Here is a 16,221-nt window from a genome sequence, read left to right as displayed (position 1 = left end):
TTACCACAAAATGACTGTTAATTGGACTTTTTGCCATCCTTTTAATCCATTTGTAAGTCACCGAAATTACTATACTTCAATTACCATGACTTTCAGAGCTATGGCCCATCCAGATAACGGCCCACTGTCAGCACCTCAGAAATATGCCATATGTACGGTGGAGATGGGAGGAAAAGTGCAAAATGCGCACCTAAGATGACCGGATAGTCTTTCATAACATTGGATTTTCTAGTGTGTCACGGACCCACCTAAAAAACAAGGGAGTTATTTGATACTATAGCTTAGGTACGACGCTTGATACATAGGCAATTGGAAATAATACACGTGGCACATATGAATCAGAATTAAGCTGATTGAATTATGAAAACCACTGTGGCTAAGTTACCGTCCAAAAATCAGGTTGATTAGACAATCCTAACCTCTGATATATGAATACTTATTTCTTGAAATAAGATCACGGATAGTTTTCATTTTTAACTATACAGTAAATATCCACCAATTTGATAGTCTGCGTATCATCCGGTCACACTGCCAGAGCATCAAAGTTTCTCTCTAAAAACGAACTAGAAGTCGACACTTTCAATGGGAATATCTTGGGCTCCAAGCCTGGCATGCGAAGTAAATACTAGGCCCATGTTCAGGCAGGCCCGTGATGGGTCAAAACAAACGGGCCCAAGCCCATGATGATTATCCACATCCCGAGCTCTGCCACCCTTTTTTGCGCAAGATCTGGGCTGTTCATTTAGTGTGTCCCATCATGCATGCTATGACAAAAATACCCGAGCCCTGCCTGATTATGAAATGGTCCTTATTTTTAGACCCGCGCCCAGCAGTCGGTCCTAGTATTCTAGTCCAAGCCATCGGAAAAGCAGACCAGGCCTGAAAGCCGGCATGGACCCCGGCCCATTGAGAATCGTAGTCGCCCACACGAATGTTGATGCACAGGTCAATGTGAAATTATTCGATACGCCACTGGCGTCACTATACTTGGTTTCAACTCCGACAATTAGGGCATAGGGTTAAGTAATCCAGACCGTTAACATGATGCATCCCACCATGATTGGATCTAAACAAAAGAAACTATTAAGATGGGAAGATCGTAGCCACCAATCATGGGACCTCTTTTCAATTAACTGTGGGCTATTGTTGCATTTGCAGTCTACTTGTTGTCCATGAATGGAAATCGTACAGTTGTCTCCGAGTAGGATAACAGATCAATAGTACGGATTACATAACAATGGGCCCCACATTGCCAGAACTTAAAACCCGTGTATGTTGTGCGGAGACGCAGGTCAGGCATCATAAAATCCATCCTAATCCTATCCTATGTCAACATCACAAGGAAATTGAAATGCCATCAGCTATTGGATTTCCAAACGGATATTCCTTCCTTAAAATATCATTCAGCCTCTACCCAACACTCCAAAAATCCCTTCGCTTGATTTCTCCAACAAATAACAGAATCTACGTTCTCTCCTCATTTCTTCTGACTCACTGAGTCAAGTACTCAGTTAAGAAGGAGAAATTGATGGGTCACACTCGTTCATGTCTGCACTCACTCTCATACCTGTTCTTGATTCTAGAAATGGTGGTGGGGGCCCACATCCCGACCACCCTCGATGGCCCATTTACTCCGGTCACTCGCCGCTTCGATCCGTCGCTGCGGCTAGGCAGTGACGACTTGCCAATGGATGATCCCAGGCTTAAGAAGAAAGTTCCCACTGTCTTCCCCGACCAGATAGCTCTCGCCATCTCTTCGTCGACTTCCATTTGGGTGTCTTGGATCACCGGTATCATTCTTTCCTGTCCTGAGCATTTTGAATTTGCATTGGTTCGATTGCTTGTTGATTCTTCCTGTTTCATGGGTTTTTTATTTTTTATTTTTAATCATACTGTCGTATGCATCCATAATGCTGGAATAAATGAGGAGAATTTGATTTTTTTTTTCTTATGTGTTTTGCTAGCACATTGAGAATTTCCTCTTCGACTGTTGGTTGCCCATGGGATGCAGTAATGACACTGATTAAAGGGGTGTTGTAGAAATGATTAACGATGATTTCATTTGGCCTGTGTGCCATACCAACAAGCCCTACTTATTGGTGATTCTTGCAGTTCATCTAGCTGGCCCCACCATGGATGAGCAGGGCAATCGACCCATCCACCTGCAGACTTTTCATCGTGCATGTCATACTTTTGCGGGCTGACAATCAGATGGCCAGGATTGTCTTGCAGTGGCTTTCTTTTGCAGCATTTTCCATCCACTGTGGGGCCCACCAGATGAATGGCCCAGATCACCAAAAGATTCATGATACTCACATCAATGGGATAGTCACCTAAACTTTCGTGACTAGGTCGGACCAACCACTGCATTTTTCCTCCAGAAAAAATGGGAAAAATTCATACCTTGTAGATGATTTACCTTGCTTGATTGTCAATCGGGTATAGAGTTATTATGGGGTGAGTTCAACTTGTGTAGGGGATGCTCAGATTGGCTCCAATGTGACCCCTCTCGACCCATCAACGGTTGCCAGTGAGGTTTGGTATGGGAAAGAAAGTGGAAAATATCCATTTGTTCAACGAGGGTCGTCAACTGTCTACAGCCAAATGTACCCATTCAAGGGCCTTATGAATTACACTTCAGGCATCATTCACCATGTTCGACTCAAAGGTGAGAAGACCCATTTGTTCTCTGTGATGATGAATGAGTTTGTACTCTAATGCTTACTAATTCCCGTATGAATTTTGTGCTAATCATTCATGATATGAATGTCTGAATTTTTGTATTGGTTTTTCCCACAGGGCTTGAACCTGGGAAAAGATATTACTACAAGTGCGGGGATAGTTCATTGCCGGCTATGAGCAAAGAACATGTATTTGAAACTCTACCCTTGCCTAGTGCAAATGCATATCCTCGTCGAATAGCAGTTGTAGGAGATTTAGGCCTGACAAGCAATTCAACGACAACCATTGATCATCTCATTGAGAATAACCCTTCGATGGTATTAATGGTTGGAGACATGTGTTATGCGAACCAGTACCTTACTACGGGTGGCAAAGGCGCCCCTTCCTTTTCACGTGCATTTCCAGATGCACCCATTAGAGAGTCATATCAACCACGGTGGGATGGGTGGGGAAGGTAAATCTCCTGTTCTTGAAAATTACACCGTCTTCAAAGTTCCAAAACCTGGGGACCAACTTGACTCAGTGTCTAGCCAAGTTGTGTCGACTCAATGACTCAACTGGGTATTTAAATAGTATTTTCGACTTTCATATGCACATGTATGATTCACGAATTAACATATCGATGTAGCAATGGTCCAAATTCAACAAATATAAGTCCATTAATCAGAGGCCAGGTTTATCTTTTCAGGCTGATTCTGGGAATATGATCAATCTACATTGGGTCCCACTATTTGGCAGGTGCAGATTTTAGGTACATGACATGCATACCATAGACCCCGCACTGTATTTGTTATATGATGCCTTGTGCCATATGATCCACCTATGCATAGATGTGCTAACAATAACCAAGGGTTGACATGCCACATGCTGCATTTGAAGCTTCAAATTCCTAACTAGTTGTTTGGATGCCTGTAAACAGGGCAACTTGTAAATGATTTACAGCGAAATCATTTACACTCTGCATTCGGATTACCTTTTTTGCATGTAAATCATTTACAGGCTGTAAATGATTTACAACATTTAACACCATCTCATTTACAGGAAAAAAGGTGGGATTTCATTTACAGGCTCTCCATTTACAGCCTGATAGCTATATTTTCAAAGATTGTCACAAGACTCAATTTACAGATTACAGCCAAAAAGGACGGGCTGTAAGGGCCTGTTTGTTTTTTCAAAACGATGGTAAATACACTGTAAATAGTAATTATTACGATTTCACCGTGTTTGAAAATTCATAGGAATTTGTGCCTTTGAAACTGGTTCAAAAGAGATAACTTTAATTTTTGAACTGCAAGGTAATGCATATGATATATCCGTTCCGTCCATCTGTTTTACTACAATATTTTGAAGCATGAGACAGAAAATGAAGCAGATCCAACACTCAAGTGGCCCACGCCAAAAGAAACAGTGGCCCCACAAAGTTTTTAACGATAAGTATTCGATTCCCTTTTTCGTATGACGTGGTCCACTTGAGTTTTGGATATGCCTCATTTTTTAATTCATGCTATAAATTCAACTGGAATAATGGATGAATGGTGTGGATAAGCGAAATGCGTCACAGTGAGACCCACAAATATTTTGTAATATTCTTGGTTTTTGTGTCAAAAAGTAAGCAGTCAAATCAGGTATGTTGTAAATGTACGGGGAAATAATTATTACTTTTTTACACGGTATTTACCAGTTCACCGGAAAATCAAACAAGCCATAAATGGTTTACAGTTTTAAATCATTTGCCACTTGAACCATTTACAGGCATCCAAACGACCCCAGGGTTGTTGATCTTTGTTTATGAAATTTGGTTCACTGAAAGAGTCTCTAAACTGTCAAAATACAAAGAAACCAAAGGCTTTTTTCCCCTACTGAAGCATGTCATCTCTTCCTTACGTAGGCTATGCAAATCTCATTATAAAAAACCGTTCATTCCCATTTATACAAACAGAGGTCACTAACAGTTCCCCAAAACTGGTGCTCTTTAAATTGGCTGAAAATTTTACTCTCAATTGTGGAAAAAAAAAACCATTAAAACATTGTTGATTGTCTACTGATGATCATAAATCTTTGATAAGGCTTTCCAACTTGTGGGTTTATCATATAGAATTCTTTCATACTTTCAGGAACTTTGATGTAACTAAAAACGACATGTAGTTTCATACGTACAATGTGAATGAATTTGACTACACATATAAACAGGATTTACCCAAAATTGATTTTGCATTATTTCCAAGTGTAGTTTTTAAAAGATCAGATTTTTTTTCTGGTCTAAATTTTTCTAGTATATACAATGTGATTTAGACTTTCCGATCATTTGCCTATTTGTTTTCTATCATTAGGTTTATGGAACCCCTGACATCAAGTGTCCCTATGATGGTGATCGAAGGCAATCATGAGATTGAACCTCAAGTTGATGGGATCACTTTCAAATCTTATCTGACACGATTCGCTGTTCCATCACAAGAGAGTGGCTCCAATAGTAATTTCTACTACTCGTTTGATGCAGCAGGAGTCCATTTCATCATGTTGGGAGCATATGTTGACTATAATAGTACTGGTGACTGATGCTATCCCTTTCATCTATGGATTTTGGATTATTGCTATAGAGAAAGATTGATGGTCCATGAGAACCATAGTCCTTGTGTTTCCATTGGTAGAAGCATGGGACCGACCATAAAATGACAGAACGCTCCAAGCTTTTAGAAGCTAAGGGGCAGCCATGAAATTTGAGAAATGTAGTTCTCATGGACTACTGGACCCTGCTACTAGTCCTTATTATACAGTAGCTCGAATTCATGGTTGCTATTCAATGCTCAGAATATGAATTCGATCTTTGTATACAAAGGTGCATGTGAGTCCCGTTGATCTGTTATTATTTCTAACAATGCCACCATCTTTTACAGGTGCCCAGCATGCTTGGCTAAAGGATGATTTACTTCGAGTGGACCGCAAAGTGACCCCATGGCTGGTGGCTGCATGGCATCCTCCTTGGTACAATAGCTATTCATCACACTATCAGGAATTTGAATGCATGAGGCAGGAAATGGAAGCACTCTTGTATCAATATGGTGTCGATATTGTCTTCTCGGGTCATGTAAGTGCCTTTTCAGATTTGTTCTTGTGGACCAAAGAAAGCTTTTATCCTAATGAAACAAACGATATTGTTTTCTTCTTTCTTTCCTCTTCACTTGTACATGTGCATAAGTTTGCATGTGTGGATAATATTATAAAGGACTCTGGAGGCCTCTTGGGTGGGGAGAGGAAGGGTAGAAGGAGCAGATCAGTGTCTTAATGAAGATATTGAGTGGGAAAATTAGGGGCCTGGGTTGCCAGCAGAAAAGGGAGCTGATTAAAGAGGGTTGTCGAAGTTCGAAGCCTCAGGTGATTTTGTTTCAAGAAACTAAGCTCCAAGCTATGGACAAGGAGGTGATGGACTCTCTATGGGGAATTCAGTCCAAAGATTGGGTGGCCATTGACATTGTATGGTCTAAGAGGGGGGTTGTGGTGGAGTGAGACTCTAATGTTTGGGTGAAGGAGGATTGGTGGGGAGGGGAGTTGTCTCAGTGGAGTTAAAGGATATGCTGACGGGATTCCAGTGGATGTTTACAGCAGCATATGGGCCAAACCAAGTAGTGTAGAGACGAGATGTTTGGAGTGAGCTGAGCGCAATGCGAAACACAATGATCTTTCACGGTGCTTTGGGGGTGACTTTAATGTGGCAAGGTTTACATATGAGAAGTCCCGCAGCGAGAGGATCATGTGTAACATGAGAGACTTTTCAAACCGAGTGGTTTCTCACCAGCCAGTTGACTGTTGGGGGATGTTAAGGGCCCGTTTGGATACCACCAAATAAGTTAACTTTTTTTTTACTTACAGCAGTAGATAAGTAACTTATTGTGATAAATTAGTGTGGTTTAAGATCAATTATAAATAACTTTTTTACTTGAAGTTACTTAATCACTTCAGCTTAATAAGTGGAAACCAAGATAAGCTACTTCAGGCATAACTAGCTTATCAACTTACGATCCAAATGCCCCCCTAAATATGCTTGGTTCAACGGGCAAGAGAGGGCGGTTTTGACGAAAATCGATAGGTTTTTTGTGTCAACAGGGTGGGTGTTTTCACTGATGTCATAACAGGAGCTGTCAAAGCCGATCTATGACTATTGTCCCATTCTCCTGGATGTGGAAGAAGAAAATCGGGGGTGAAGCTGTTTAGATTCAAGCTCTCGCGGCTGGACGTGGAGGGCTTCTCGAAGCTGGTTAGGGGGTGGTGGGAGTCTTTTGAAGTTGAGGGCTGTGCCGGTTTCAGGTTATGTCAGAAACTCCGACTCTTGAAAGGAAAAATCAGTATTTGAAAGGAGGTGTTGGGGAATAGAGAGGCTGAGGTTGGAACAATGCTCGAGGGTATCCAAGACATTAACATTGAGGCAGAAAGGGTGGAGCTGACAGTGGAAGATAAAGCATTAAGGGATAAGCTTACTCATGATTACATCAATCGCTTAAAAGAGGAAGAAATCAAGTGGCAGCAACAGTTGAGTGTTACATGGTTAAAGGAGGTTAACGAAAACAAGAAATTCTTTCACAACATTACAAGCGCTCTGGCTAGAAGGAACAAGATTAGCACCATGGTGGTGGAGGGAAGAAGAATAGAAGGGAAAGATCAAGTGTGCAATGTAGTGGCCCATTTTTTTAAAGGTTGCTAGCCGGCAAAGTGTGGTAGAGGCCAAGCCTGGACAACTTGGAGTTTAATCGCCTATTTTCTATGGAGGCTAATTCGCTCGAATGGCCATATTCCGAGGAAGAAGTCAAGGCTGCAGTAGACTCTTTTGGGAGGGACAAGGCTCCAAACCCTAACAACTTTCCATTGCGGTTCTTCTAGGTGTTTTGGGATGTAGTGAAAGGCTACGTGTTGAGATTTATGGCGAAATTCTTTGAGAGGGGAAGGCCTTTGGCAGAGCTTGGGATGTCTTTCATTGCAATTATTTCCAAGGTAGCAGGTGTAGAGATTTCAAGGTGCTTTAGACCGATTAGTCTATTGGGGGACCTTATAAAATCCTAGCCAAACCCTTGGCAACCAAGTTCCGTGCAGCTTTGGCAAGCATCATCCTCAAAAGTCAGGGTTTGTTTATTGTAGGAATACAGATTTTGGACAGTGCCATTACCCATGAGTGTATTGATTCTAGATATAAAGAAGGTTTGAAAGGCATCATCTACAAGCTAGGCATAGAAAAGGCTTATGACCATGTAGATTGGAACTTTTTGGATTATATGATCAGGCAGCTTGAAGTGGAGAAGTTGAATGAGGGAGTGCATTTGTTCTACCAAGTTCTCTGTTCTAGTCAACAGATCCCCCAAAGGTTTCTTCAAAAGTTCGAGAGGTATTTGATAGGGCAATCAGCTCTCCCTATTCCTATTTATAGTGTTGGTTTTAGCATTGGACATAAATGTTGGATAGAGGTCAGGAGATTGGCCTCATTCGAGTATTTAGGGTTGAGAGGACTAGTCCCCTGATATGCCATCTCCAATTTGTCGACGACACTATCATATTCTGTAAGGCAGATTTTGGTATGATGGAAAAGTTGATAATGATTATTTGATGCTTTGAAGTGGTTTTGGATCTAAAAGTTAACATAGCCAAGAGTGAGATGTTAGGGGTTCGAATGTCGAAAAAAGAGGTTAAGCAGATGGGAGAAATATTTTTGTTATGGTGTGGGCTCTTTTCCATCCACTTACCATAGTCTCCCTTGTTGCATTGGAAAACCTGGAAAGCATCTTTAAGATGGAGTTGTGGAAAAGCTCGAAATGAAGCTATCAAGATGGAAGAGTCGATATCTCTCGTTGGGTGGCCAGCTAATTCTCATCAAAGATGCATTATCAAATATGCCTCTTTAATTTGTCTCTTTTTAGGTGTCCAAAATCAGAACTGGTCAAATTGGATAGATTAAGCCGTGATTTTCTATGGTAGGGTTCGAATGATCAAAAGATTTTTTATTTTTTATTTTTTACTTTTGGGTTGGGGGGAGGTTTGTAAGCCATATGTAGAGGAAGGGTTGGCATCAAGGATTTGGAGAAGGTTAATCTTGCGCTGTTAGGAAAGCACTTGTAGAGGTTTGGGGTGGAGGATTCTTTGTGGAGACACCATCGCAAATAAGTATAGGTGCGAAATGGGAGGTTGGTGGGTGAGGGATTCCTCTTTATACCGGGTGTCAGAGATTTGGAAGGAGATTTCAAACTTATAGTCCAGGTTTAAGGAGGGGATACGGTTCTCCCTCGGCAATAGGGAGAAAATCCAATTATGGGAAAATGTGTGGGCAAGTGAGACCTCTATCGACCTTTCCAAGATTAGTGCGCCTCTCGTCAAAAAGCAAGATCATGGTCTCTAGATGCTTTTTTATTTCTAGAAATGTGGTGGCATGGATGCCGCATTGTCATAGAAACTTGACTGATGGGAAAATCAAAGAGTTTGTGTCGCTCCTGGGCAACCTTCAAAACTACTTTTCGACGATGGGGGTTCGTGACAGGATAATATGGTTAAAAGACAAGTCAGGTAGTTTCTCGATCCGCTCTTTCTATAAGATGGGGGGGGGGGGGGGGGGGGAGGGGGGAAAGCCTACCTCCGAAAGTTGTTGTTTTTGCTTTGCTTGTCGGAAGAAAGAAGGTTTTGACTATTCACAACTGTCAGAGAAGGTTAATGGTGATTCCCAACACTTGAGTGATGTGCACGGGGGACGTCGAATAAGGTGATCATCTTTTTATGCATTGTTCGTTCACTTGCAAGGTGTGGGCTAGCCTTTTTAGGATGTCCAACATGTTGTGGGCGATGCCTTTTTTTATGGGTGACCTATTATTGGTTTGGCACGGTGTCAGGCTAGGGAAGCAAGAAAGAATTATTTAAAGGATGTTCTTGTTGGCTATCCTTTGGGCGATTTGGGGGGCAAAGGAAGGGAAGATGCTATATGTAATGGAATGGACCTCATGCATTAAACCCCTTGAGGGTTTCAATTTCTCCCTTTTGTTTGCTTTGTAGCCTGGTGTGCCATCTTGGCACCTCTTTTAATAAAGTATTGTTATATATATATATATATATATATATAGGGAAATGGTACTATGAGGTCAAGCTATGTGGGCCCCACCGTGATGTGTGTCGAACATCAACACTGTGCATTTGATGAGTCCCCTTTAGTTTATGGGATATCCCAAAAATCAGCCGTATACAGAAGTCAGGGGGGCCATACCATCTAAAACCATGTGAAGACATGCCTAAAACATATAAAAGCTCTTGGTGGGGCCCACCTGAGTTTTGGATGCGGCTGAAACTTGGTCTAACCCCTCATCCAAATGCGATACACACAATGGATGGGCTGGATTTGTGAACCACATCTCAGTGGGTCCAATAAATTATTATGAATGTTGTAATGGGAGGGTAACCCCTCTCAACTCTTGTATGTGGTGTGACCCACCCAAGTCATGGATTGTCTTGATTTTTAAGCCCGTGGCCCACCATGGAATGGTGCATCTGACTGATGGGGTAGATGTTCGACACACATCACGCTGGGGCCCACACAGCTCAACCTCATGGGAAGTTCCCATGAGGTCGACCTCATAGTACTATTTCCCATATATGTGTGTGTGTGTGTGTGTGTGTGTGTATAAAATCAAGTCTATGATAAATCTTAAATAAATGTAGCTTATCCACATTTAGAATTCGAGCTAAACATGTTTTTTTTAATAATGAACTTATAAACCACAAGGTATCAGGTGATGCTCAATCAAAATAAATTAGCATTTTTGTTTGGCCCGTCAATGGTACAGGTGGGGATGAAGGTCATTCATCTGGTGGCCCCCATCGTGGGATGAAGCAGTTCCCAGTGTTCCCCGATCAGATGATCCTAAGTATCTAATTGATTTCTTGCAAATTCCACACTTAACAGGAGTCCAATGAGAAAGTTAGGATCATCCAATGCAGACTTTTGGGGTCCATGATTGACAGGACCCTCCATGAATGGTTTGGATCACTAAACTTTGAGCCCCACAGGTACAGCTAGCTGGGCTGAGCAATTTGCTCAATCAAACATGGTATACTTTCTCTATAAACCAGGCAATAAACAATACTACAAAGAATCCATGATTACCAGGTGCATGCTTATGAACGGATGAACCGAGTGTATAACTATACATTAGATCCATGCGGGCCTCTTTACATAACCGTTGGAGATGGTGGAAATATAGAGCAAATCGATGTCGATCATGCAGATGACCCTGGAAAGTGTCCTTCAAGCAGCGACAACATACCAGAATTCGGAGGAGTGTGCCATTTAAATTTCTCTTCGGGCCCAGCTAAAGGCAAGTTCTGCTGGGACAAACAACCAGAGTGGAGTGCATATAGAGAGAGCAGCTTTGGACATGGAATATTAGAGGTATTACTGTGTAACCATGGAATATTAGAGGTATCATTGTGTAATATAAAAAGGGGTGGCTCCAGTGATACCGGTACCACCGTAATCTACAGTGGTACTGGTCATATGTGGATCTATGTATGCATGCACGGCATCTAACACATCCATCAGATGCTTCAGTACATGTTACCTCCAGGTCCCAAAATTCAGGCTGATCCATGAATCAGGTGAGCTACACCACAGTGAAGAAGTTGAGAGGGGACACCACCATTGATTTACTTGGGGGACCCACCATGTTGACTCTTCATCTGGTATGGATGAAGGTTAATACCAAAAGTCAGGCTGGTTTACAACTCAGGTGGACCCTGGTGCATACCAAGGGTGGGCTTACCCTCCCAACTTGTTCCCTGTGCTGTCACCCATCTGAGCTTTGGATCAATCTGATATCAGGGAACTGGGAGTAATGTGAGGTCACACATCTGATCGATGGGTTGGGTGTACTGTATGCATCATGTGAGCCCCATATCTGTGCAGTACCACAGCAAGCTTATGGTGGTTCCAGTACCACTCGAGTGCACCCTATACAAAAACAGCTCTACTTGCTGCATCATGGGGTGTAAATCAGTTCACATCCCTCTTTCTTCATTCATTTGTATTTTCTGTTGCAGATTATCAATTCCACATATGCCTTATGGACTTGGCACAGAAATCAGGATACATATAAAGATCAAAGTGGCAGTGATCAAATATACATAGTACGACAACCTGAATTGTGCTTGCCAAACATCAAATCAGCCACTACTTCAGCCAATGCATCGGTCACTACTTCAACCAATGCATCTGCCAATCTAAGTAACCAGAGGAGGTATGACTAAAAGCATCAAGGTAAAAATGAAATACTGAAGGATTATATATCTATAAAAGAAAATTCAACTTTTGCATGTCCAACACTTTATATATGATGCATGATGCCAACCTACTTCAAAATAGGTAGTGTACATGTAAATCATGTCTGATGCTTCAATTTTGTCTGTAAACTCCATCCTCTATATACATGCAGACACTCCACTTCCTATGAAAATCTAGACCGTTGCCTCAATTAGTTATTGGAAGAACATCTTGTTTATATCCTTAATAATTGTTGTCGTCGGAAATTTGGCTAAGAATCAAACCTATTAATCCTATCTTAACCTACCTCATTCCCAAGCCCAACCCAAGTCTAAACCAGCTGCTATAATTGAGCTTCAATCTGGAGTGTGGGGCCCAACCAGCTTTGATCTGGGGCCCACACATGTTTTTCTTTTCGCTTTCTCTAGCTGGTGAGAATCCCATTTCCACCAGCCAGAGAAGACTTTTTCTAAGAAAGCTCTCTGGATCATGGAAATGGTTTTTCTGCCAGATAGAGACTTCAGAAAAATGGTGATCCCTGGTTGGTGAAAATACTATTTCCGCCACCCAGGCAACATTCACTGAAAACTGTCATTTTCAGGCTCTAATTACCCTAGCCTCTTGTGTCCAATTTCCTTGATCTTGGGGCCTATTTTAAAGTTCATCAGACGAGCTTCACTATGAACTATGGATTATTTTTAACCTGAGGTCCAAGCAGGAAGTTGTGGCCCACTCAAAAGGAAGGTTTGAGTGGGCTGGGTTTCAAATCTTAAGGCTGGCTTACCGATCAAAAAATAGAAAATCTTTAAGGCTGGATTTCTCTCCAATTTTTGAACCCTTTCCTACCAAATTACCGTTACAACGTTTTCTTCACGCCTAACCTACCTTCTAATTGTAAAGTTACCGTCTAACTACCTTGCCTGGGAAATCCCCAATCTATCCTTCCAAATTCCCTCCATCCTAACCCTTAACCAATGGCCCTCCTAGAGCTACGTGTCATTTCACCTCCCCTTAGCAAGCCATTAGGTTCCCTCAATTTACACTCACCATTCATAATTCCTGTAAATCCCCTCCTCTCTCAGAAGAGGGGTCTTGCTTCTCTAGAATTCTCATCCTAGCCCTAAACAGGACCATCTCGGAGAATTATCTTCCTCAAATTCATGCACAGCAAAAGCAGAGAACCGTCAAGAAGCATAGGTATCTTGGGTTCCATTTGGAGAACTTGAAAGTCTTCCAAGCTATGAAGGGTAAGTGGCATGCCTCAACCAGTTGGCTTTGAAATACAGCTTCCATATCCTTCATTATCTGGAGAATTTCCTCGAATTCTAGATCCTACCTCTTTTCGTCTTCTTCTTTTTTCTAGATTAGATCAAGATGATTCCGATCAGAATAAATAACATGACAATTCGAGTCATTAATGAACTTTTCTAGATCCTCCCTACCTTTCTTCTTCTTCTTCTTCTTCTCCTTTTCTAGCTTAGATCAAGATGATCGCAATCAGAATTTTTTATTTTTTTATGTTTTTTTGAAGGACAATTCCAGATATTAATGAACTTTTTTTTTCCTCGGATCAGAATTTTTATTTATTTATTTATTTTTAAGGATAATTCCAGATATTAATGAAACAATTGGAAGAGGTTGCTGAGCATAGGTTTTTGTGTGGGGACCACCTAAACTGGGATGCAGTTATTTTTTCTATGTATGGTGAACATAGTATGCCTAATTTGATGGACAGATTGGATTACACACGGCTGTAATGGTGGACCCCATAGGGCTCAGGTGTTGTACATGTTGTGTGCTACACACCTCCAAGACGCCTGTCCCACTGCGTGCATGTGCAACGCACATTGCGTGGATCCCTTCTTGTTCATTTTATTTTCAAATTTTCAAAAACTGTGTAGAACTTCATTTCAAATAGAATTACTCTTTTTCAAAGAGTAGAGACTGCACTTGAGGGTGAAGGATGCCTAACACCTTTTCTTATCACCGAGGGATGTTCTTAGAATCCCTAATTGATTGATCTATTTGTGGAGTTACTTTGTTTACATTGGGTTTTTAGCTTACCTTGATCAATTTTTTGCTCAAAACGGGCTAGTAGTGACTCTCTCTTTCTTTCTTCTTCTTTTTTTTTTCAATTCATGGCGATTTAGCCACATCATTTGAGCCTGTCAGAAAAGGACAATCTTACAGATTGGTGACTCCACTGGGGTGACTCGGAATATGTGAAGCGAAAATCCTTTTTTTTTTAAACCACATATTTCCATGTTTCATTTTTCAGTATATTTCGCTCTTTCTTTATTTTTAATATAGAATACTTGCTCTTTGTTTCGTAGGTACCTACTCCATCCTCTATTCTCGTACACTTCCGTTCTCTTGTATTTCCTTCTCTTCTTTTGGTTGCAACTGTAAGCTGGGGGAGAGAGAAATCCTTTGTATATTCATTGTCCATTTAGTGAGTTGTGAGCAATCTTTAGGGACCTGCGCCCATATAAAGAGTACCACTCCGCTCCATCATCGGCGTCGTAATGTCGGCTCCTGAAGGGTATCCTCTTCAACTCAGGAGGTGTATTGTCATGTGAATAGGAACCTTAGAAATGAATTTGCGAGTATGCAAGCAGGTCATATGCCAACACCAAACATGACCCTGGTTTTGGATTTGTAAGTTTGTGGATTGAGTATATGAACTTGTATTGTGTTGGTGAGTATTTGTCATTAGCACATTGTAATTTTTTTTCAAGTGGTTGAACTGTAAGTTGAGGAGGTTGTAATTTTCAGAGTTCTGTTAGGATATTGTAATTGTGGGTTTACAGCACAAGATGATTGCACCGAGCAAGAGGCATGCATGGCAGAAGGGTCCAATTTGAAGCCCTATTGTAACAGAACCCAACAAAAAAAATGGCTAATTCACAAGGTTTTGGGGCTGCTAACCTGCCAAGTCAGCCCTTGGTCGAGAACTATCCAAATTCCACATCTCCCTCGAATGCAAATCGATGATGGAACAAGTTTCACAGGCCATAAAACAAACACATCGAACATCGCTCTTACTCAAAGATCTCTAGCCAATGTTCACAATTCTCAAAATAGCCATGGTAATGGAGATTCCATTCCATTGCTGGCTCAAGCACAACTCTTTACAAGTCACATCAATCAAGGTCCTCGAGTTCCCGATAACTCCTCATAATGACATTAGTCACTAAGAGGAGGTAGCAGATCGCTTGATGGCCCAAAACATCTAAGTGTGAGATCCTAGCACATGGAGGAGAAGAAGTGGAAACTCAAAGCGATGGACACACATGCTGACTTATTCGATGACATGCGTTTGTTTCCAGGGGCCAAGTTGCCTGAAAATTTCAAGGCCCCAGAATTTCGAGTAGAGCATTAAGGCCAAGGATGCCTGATTGCAGACTGCAAGCTGTAGTTCAGCTAAGTAATGATTTTTGGGATGACGACATTCTCTTAATGCACCTTGTTCAGATGATCCTGGTTGGGCTGGTGGATTAGTACTGTTTGTATCTTTTGATCCTGCAGCTTTCTGGACAATTTCGTTGATCAATATTCTTCCAATTCTGACGAAGAATGGAAGAAAATTGATTCAATGGCTTTGGGCCAAAGGAACAGCCACGAGAGTTTTAGCGCATGTGTAGGAAGTAGAGGCCATCGCCGCCACCCAGACAAACAATAAACCAGACGACGAAGAGCAGATGCAGTTGATAATACAATCAGCCTATCCCATCCTTTACAGATTCCTCATGTATCGCTCACATCCTAATTTTCAATCTTTGATTTGGTTAGGGTCACAAAGTTTTTGTGACTGATGAGCTGATCAACCCTACCTAATGAATGTCTCAGAGCTTTGACAAGGTATTTTGTCTGCACAGATCTCTAACATGTGTTCTGCACCCTCATTGAGGTGCTCTGGACGACTCCTTTTCGAGACCATTCTCGGAATTGTCTATAACACATGTTGTAGGAATCATGTACATCATGTGAGCTCTGTGGGGCCACCTTGATGTTTGTGTGGCATCTACTCCATCCATCAGTTGCACCACTTCATGTTCGCCATACACAAAAATATCAGCTTGATCCAAAACTCGGGTGGGTAACACCACTAGGGCAATATAAAATCATGACTAAAACCTCCAAATTAGGTCAGTGTGGCCCATGAATTTTCTATCGGGCTTTGTGGATGTCTCTTCATCTAGGTGGGCCTAACCTCATGAACAGGCTAGCTATATTTGCAATAAAGGTTTCTACGTTGGTGT

General features: G+C 41.6%; 1 protein-coding gene across 4 annotated transcripts; it reads left to right on the top strand.

Moving 5' to 3' along the window:
• The first annotated feature begins 1,343 nt into the window (after window positions 1–1,343).
• LOC131240699 (purple acid phosphatase 23) lies at window positions 1,344–14,742 on the top strand. Of its 4 annotated transcripts, none has more exons than XM_058239116.1 (8): window positions 1,348–1,790; window positions 2,477–2,668; window positions 2,800–3,136; window positions 5,013–5,230; window positions 5,577–5,767; window positions 10,811–11,092; window positions 11,740–11,956; window positions 14,293–14,742. In XM_058239116.1, the coding sequence occupies exons 1-7, from the start codon at window positions 1,529–1,531 to the stop codon at window positions 11,944–11,946; spliced, it is 1,689 nt and encodes a 562-aa protein (XP_058095099.1). In that variant the 5' UTR covers window positions 1,348–1,528; the 3' UTR covers window positions 11,947–11,956; window positions 14,293–14,742. The 4 variants fall into 4 exon arrangements, 3 of the variants coding, with proteins under 3 accessions (XP_058095100.1, XP_058095099.1, XP_058095098.1); XM_058239115.1 differs by having other exon boundaries at window positions 1,349–1,790; window positions 11,740–11,936; XR_009168841.1 differs by lacking the exon at window positions 14,293–14,742 and having other exon boundaries at window positions 1,346–1,790; window positions 10,929–11,092; window positions 11,740–11,877.
• Window positions 14,743–16,221: the final 1,479 nt, after the last annotated feature.

This window comes from Magnolia sinica, chromosome 3, assembly GCF_029962835.1.
Source record: "Magnolia sinica isolate HGM2019 chromosome 3, MsV1, whole genome shotgun sequence".
Taxonomy (NCBI): domain Eukaryota; kingdom Viridiplantae; phylum Streptophyta; class Magnoliopsida; order Magnoliales; family Magnoliaceae; genus Magnolia; species Magnolia sinica.
This window is presented reverse-complemented; position numbering and strand designations above follow the sequence as displayed.

Coding starts and splice junctions, on each gene's coding strand:
- LOC131240699 (XM_058239115.1), top strand. CDS start 1,529: ATGGGTCACACTCGTTCATGTCTGCACTCACTCTCATACCTGTTCTTG. Junction 3,137..5,012: donor CGGTGGGATGGGTGGGGAAG/GTAAATCTCCTG, acceptor TTCTATCATTAG/GTTTATGGAACCCCTGACAT. Junction 5,231..5,576: donor TGTTGACTATAATAGTACTG/GTGACTGATGCT, acceptor CATCTTTTACAG/GTGCCCAGCATGCTTGGCTA.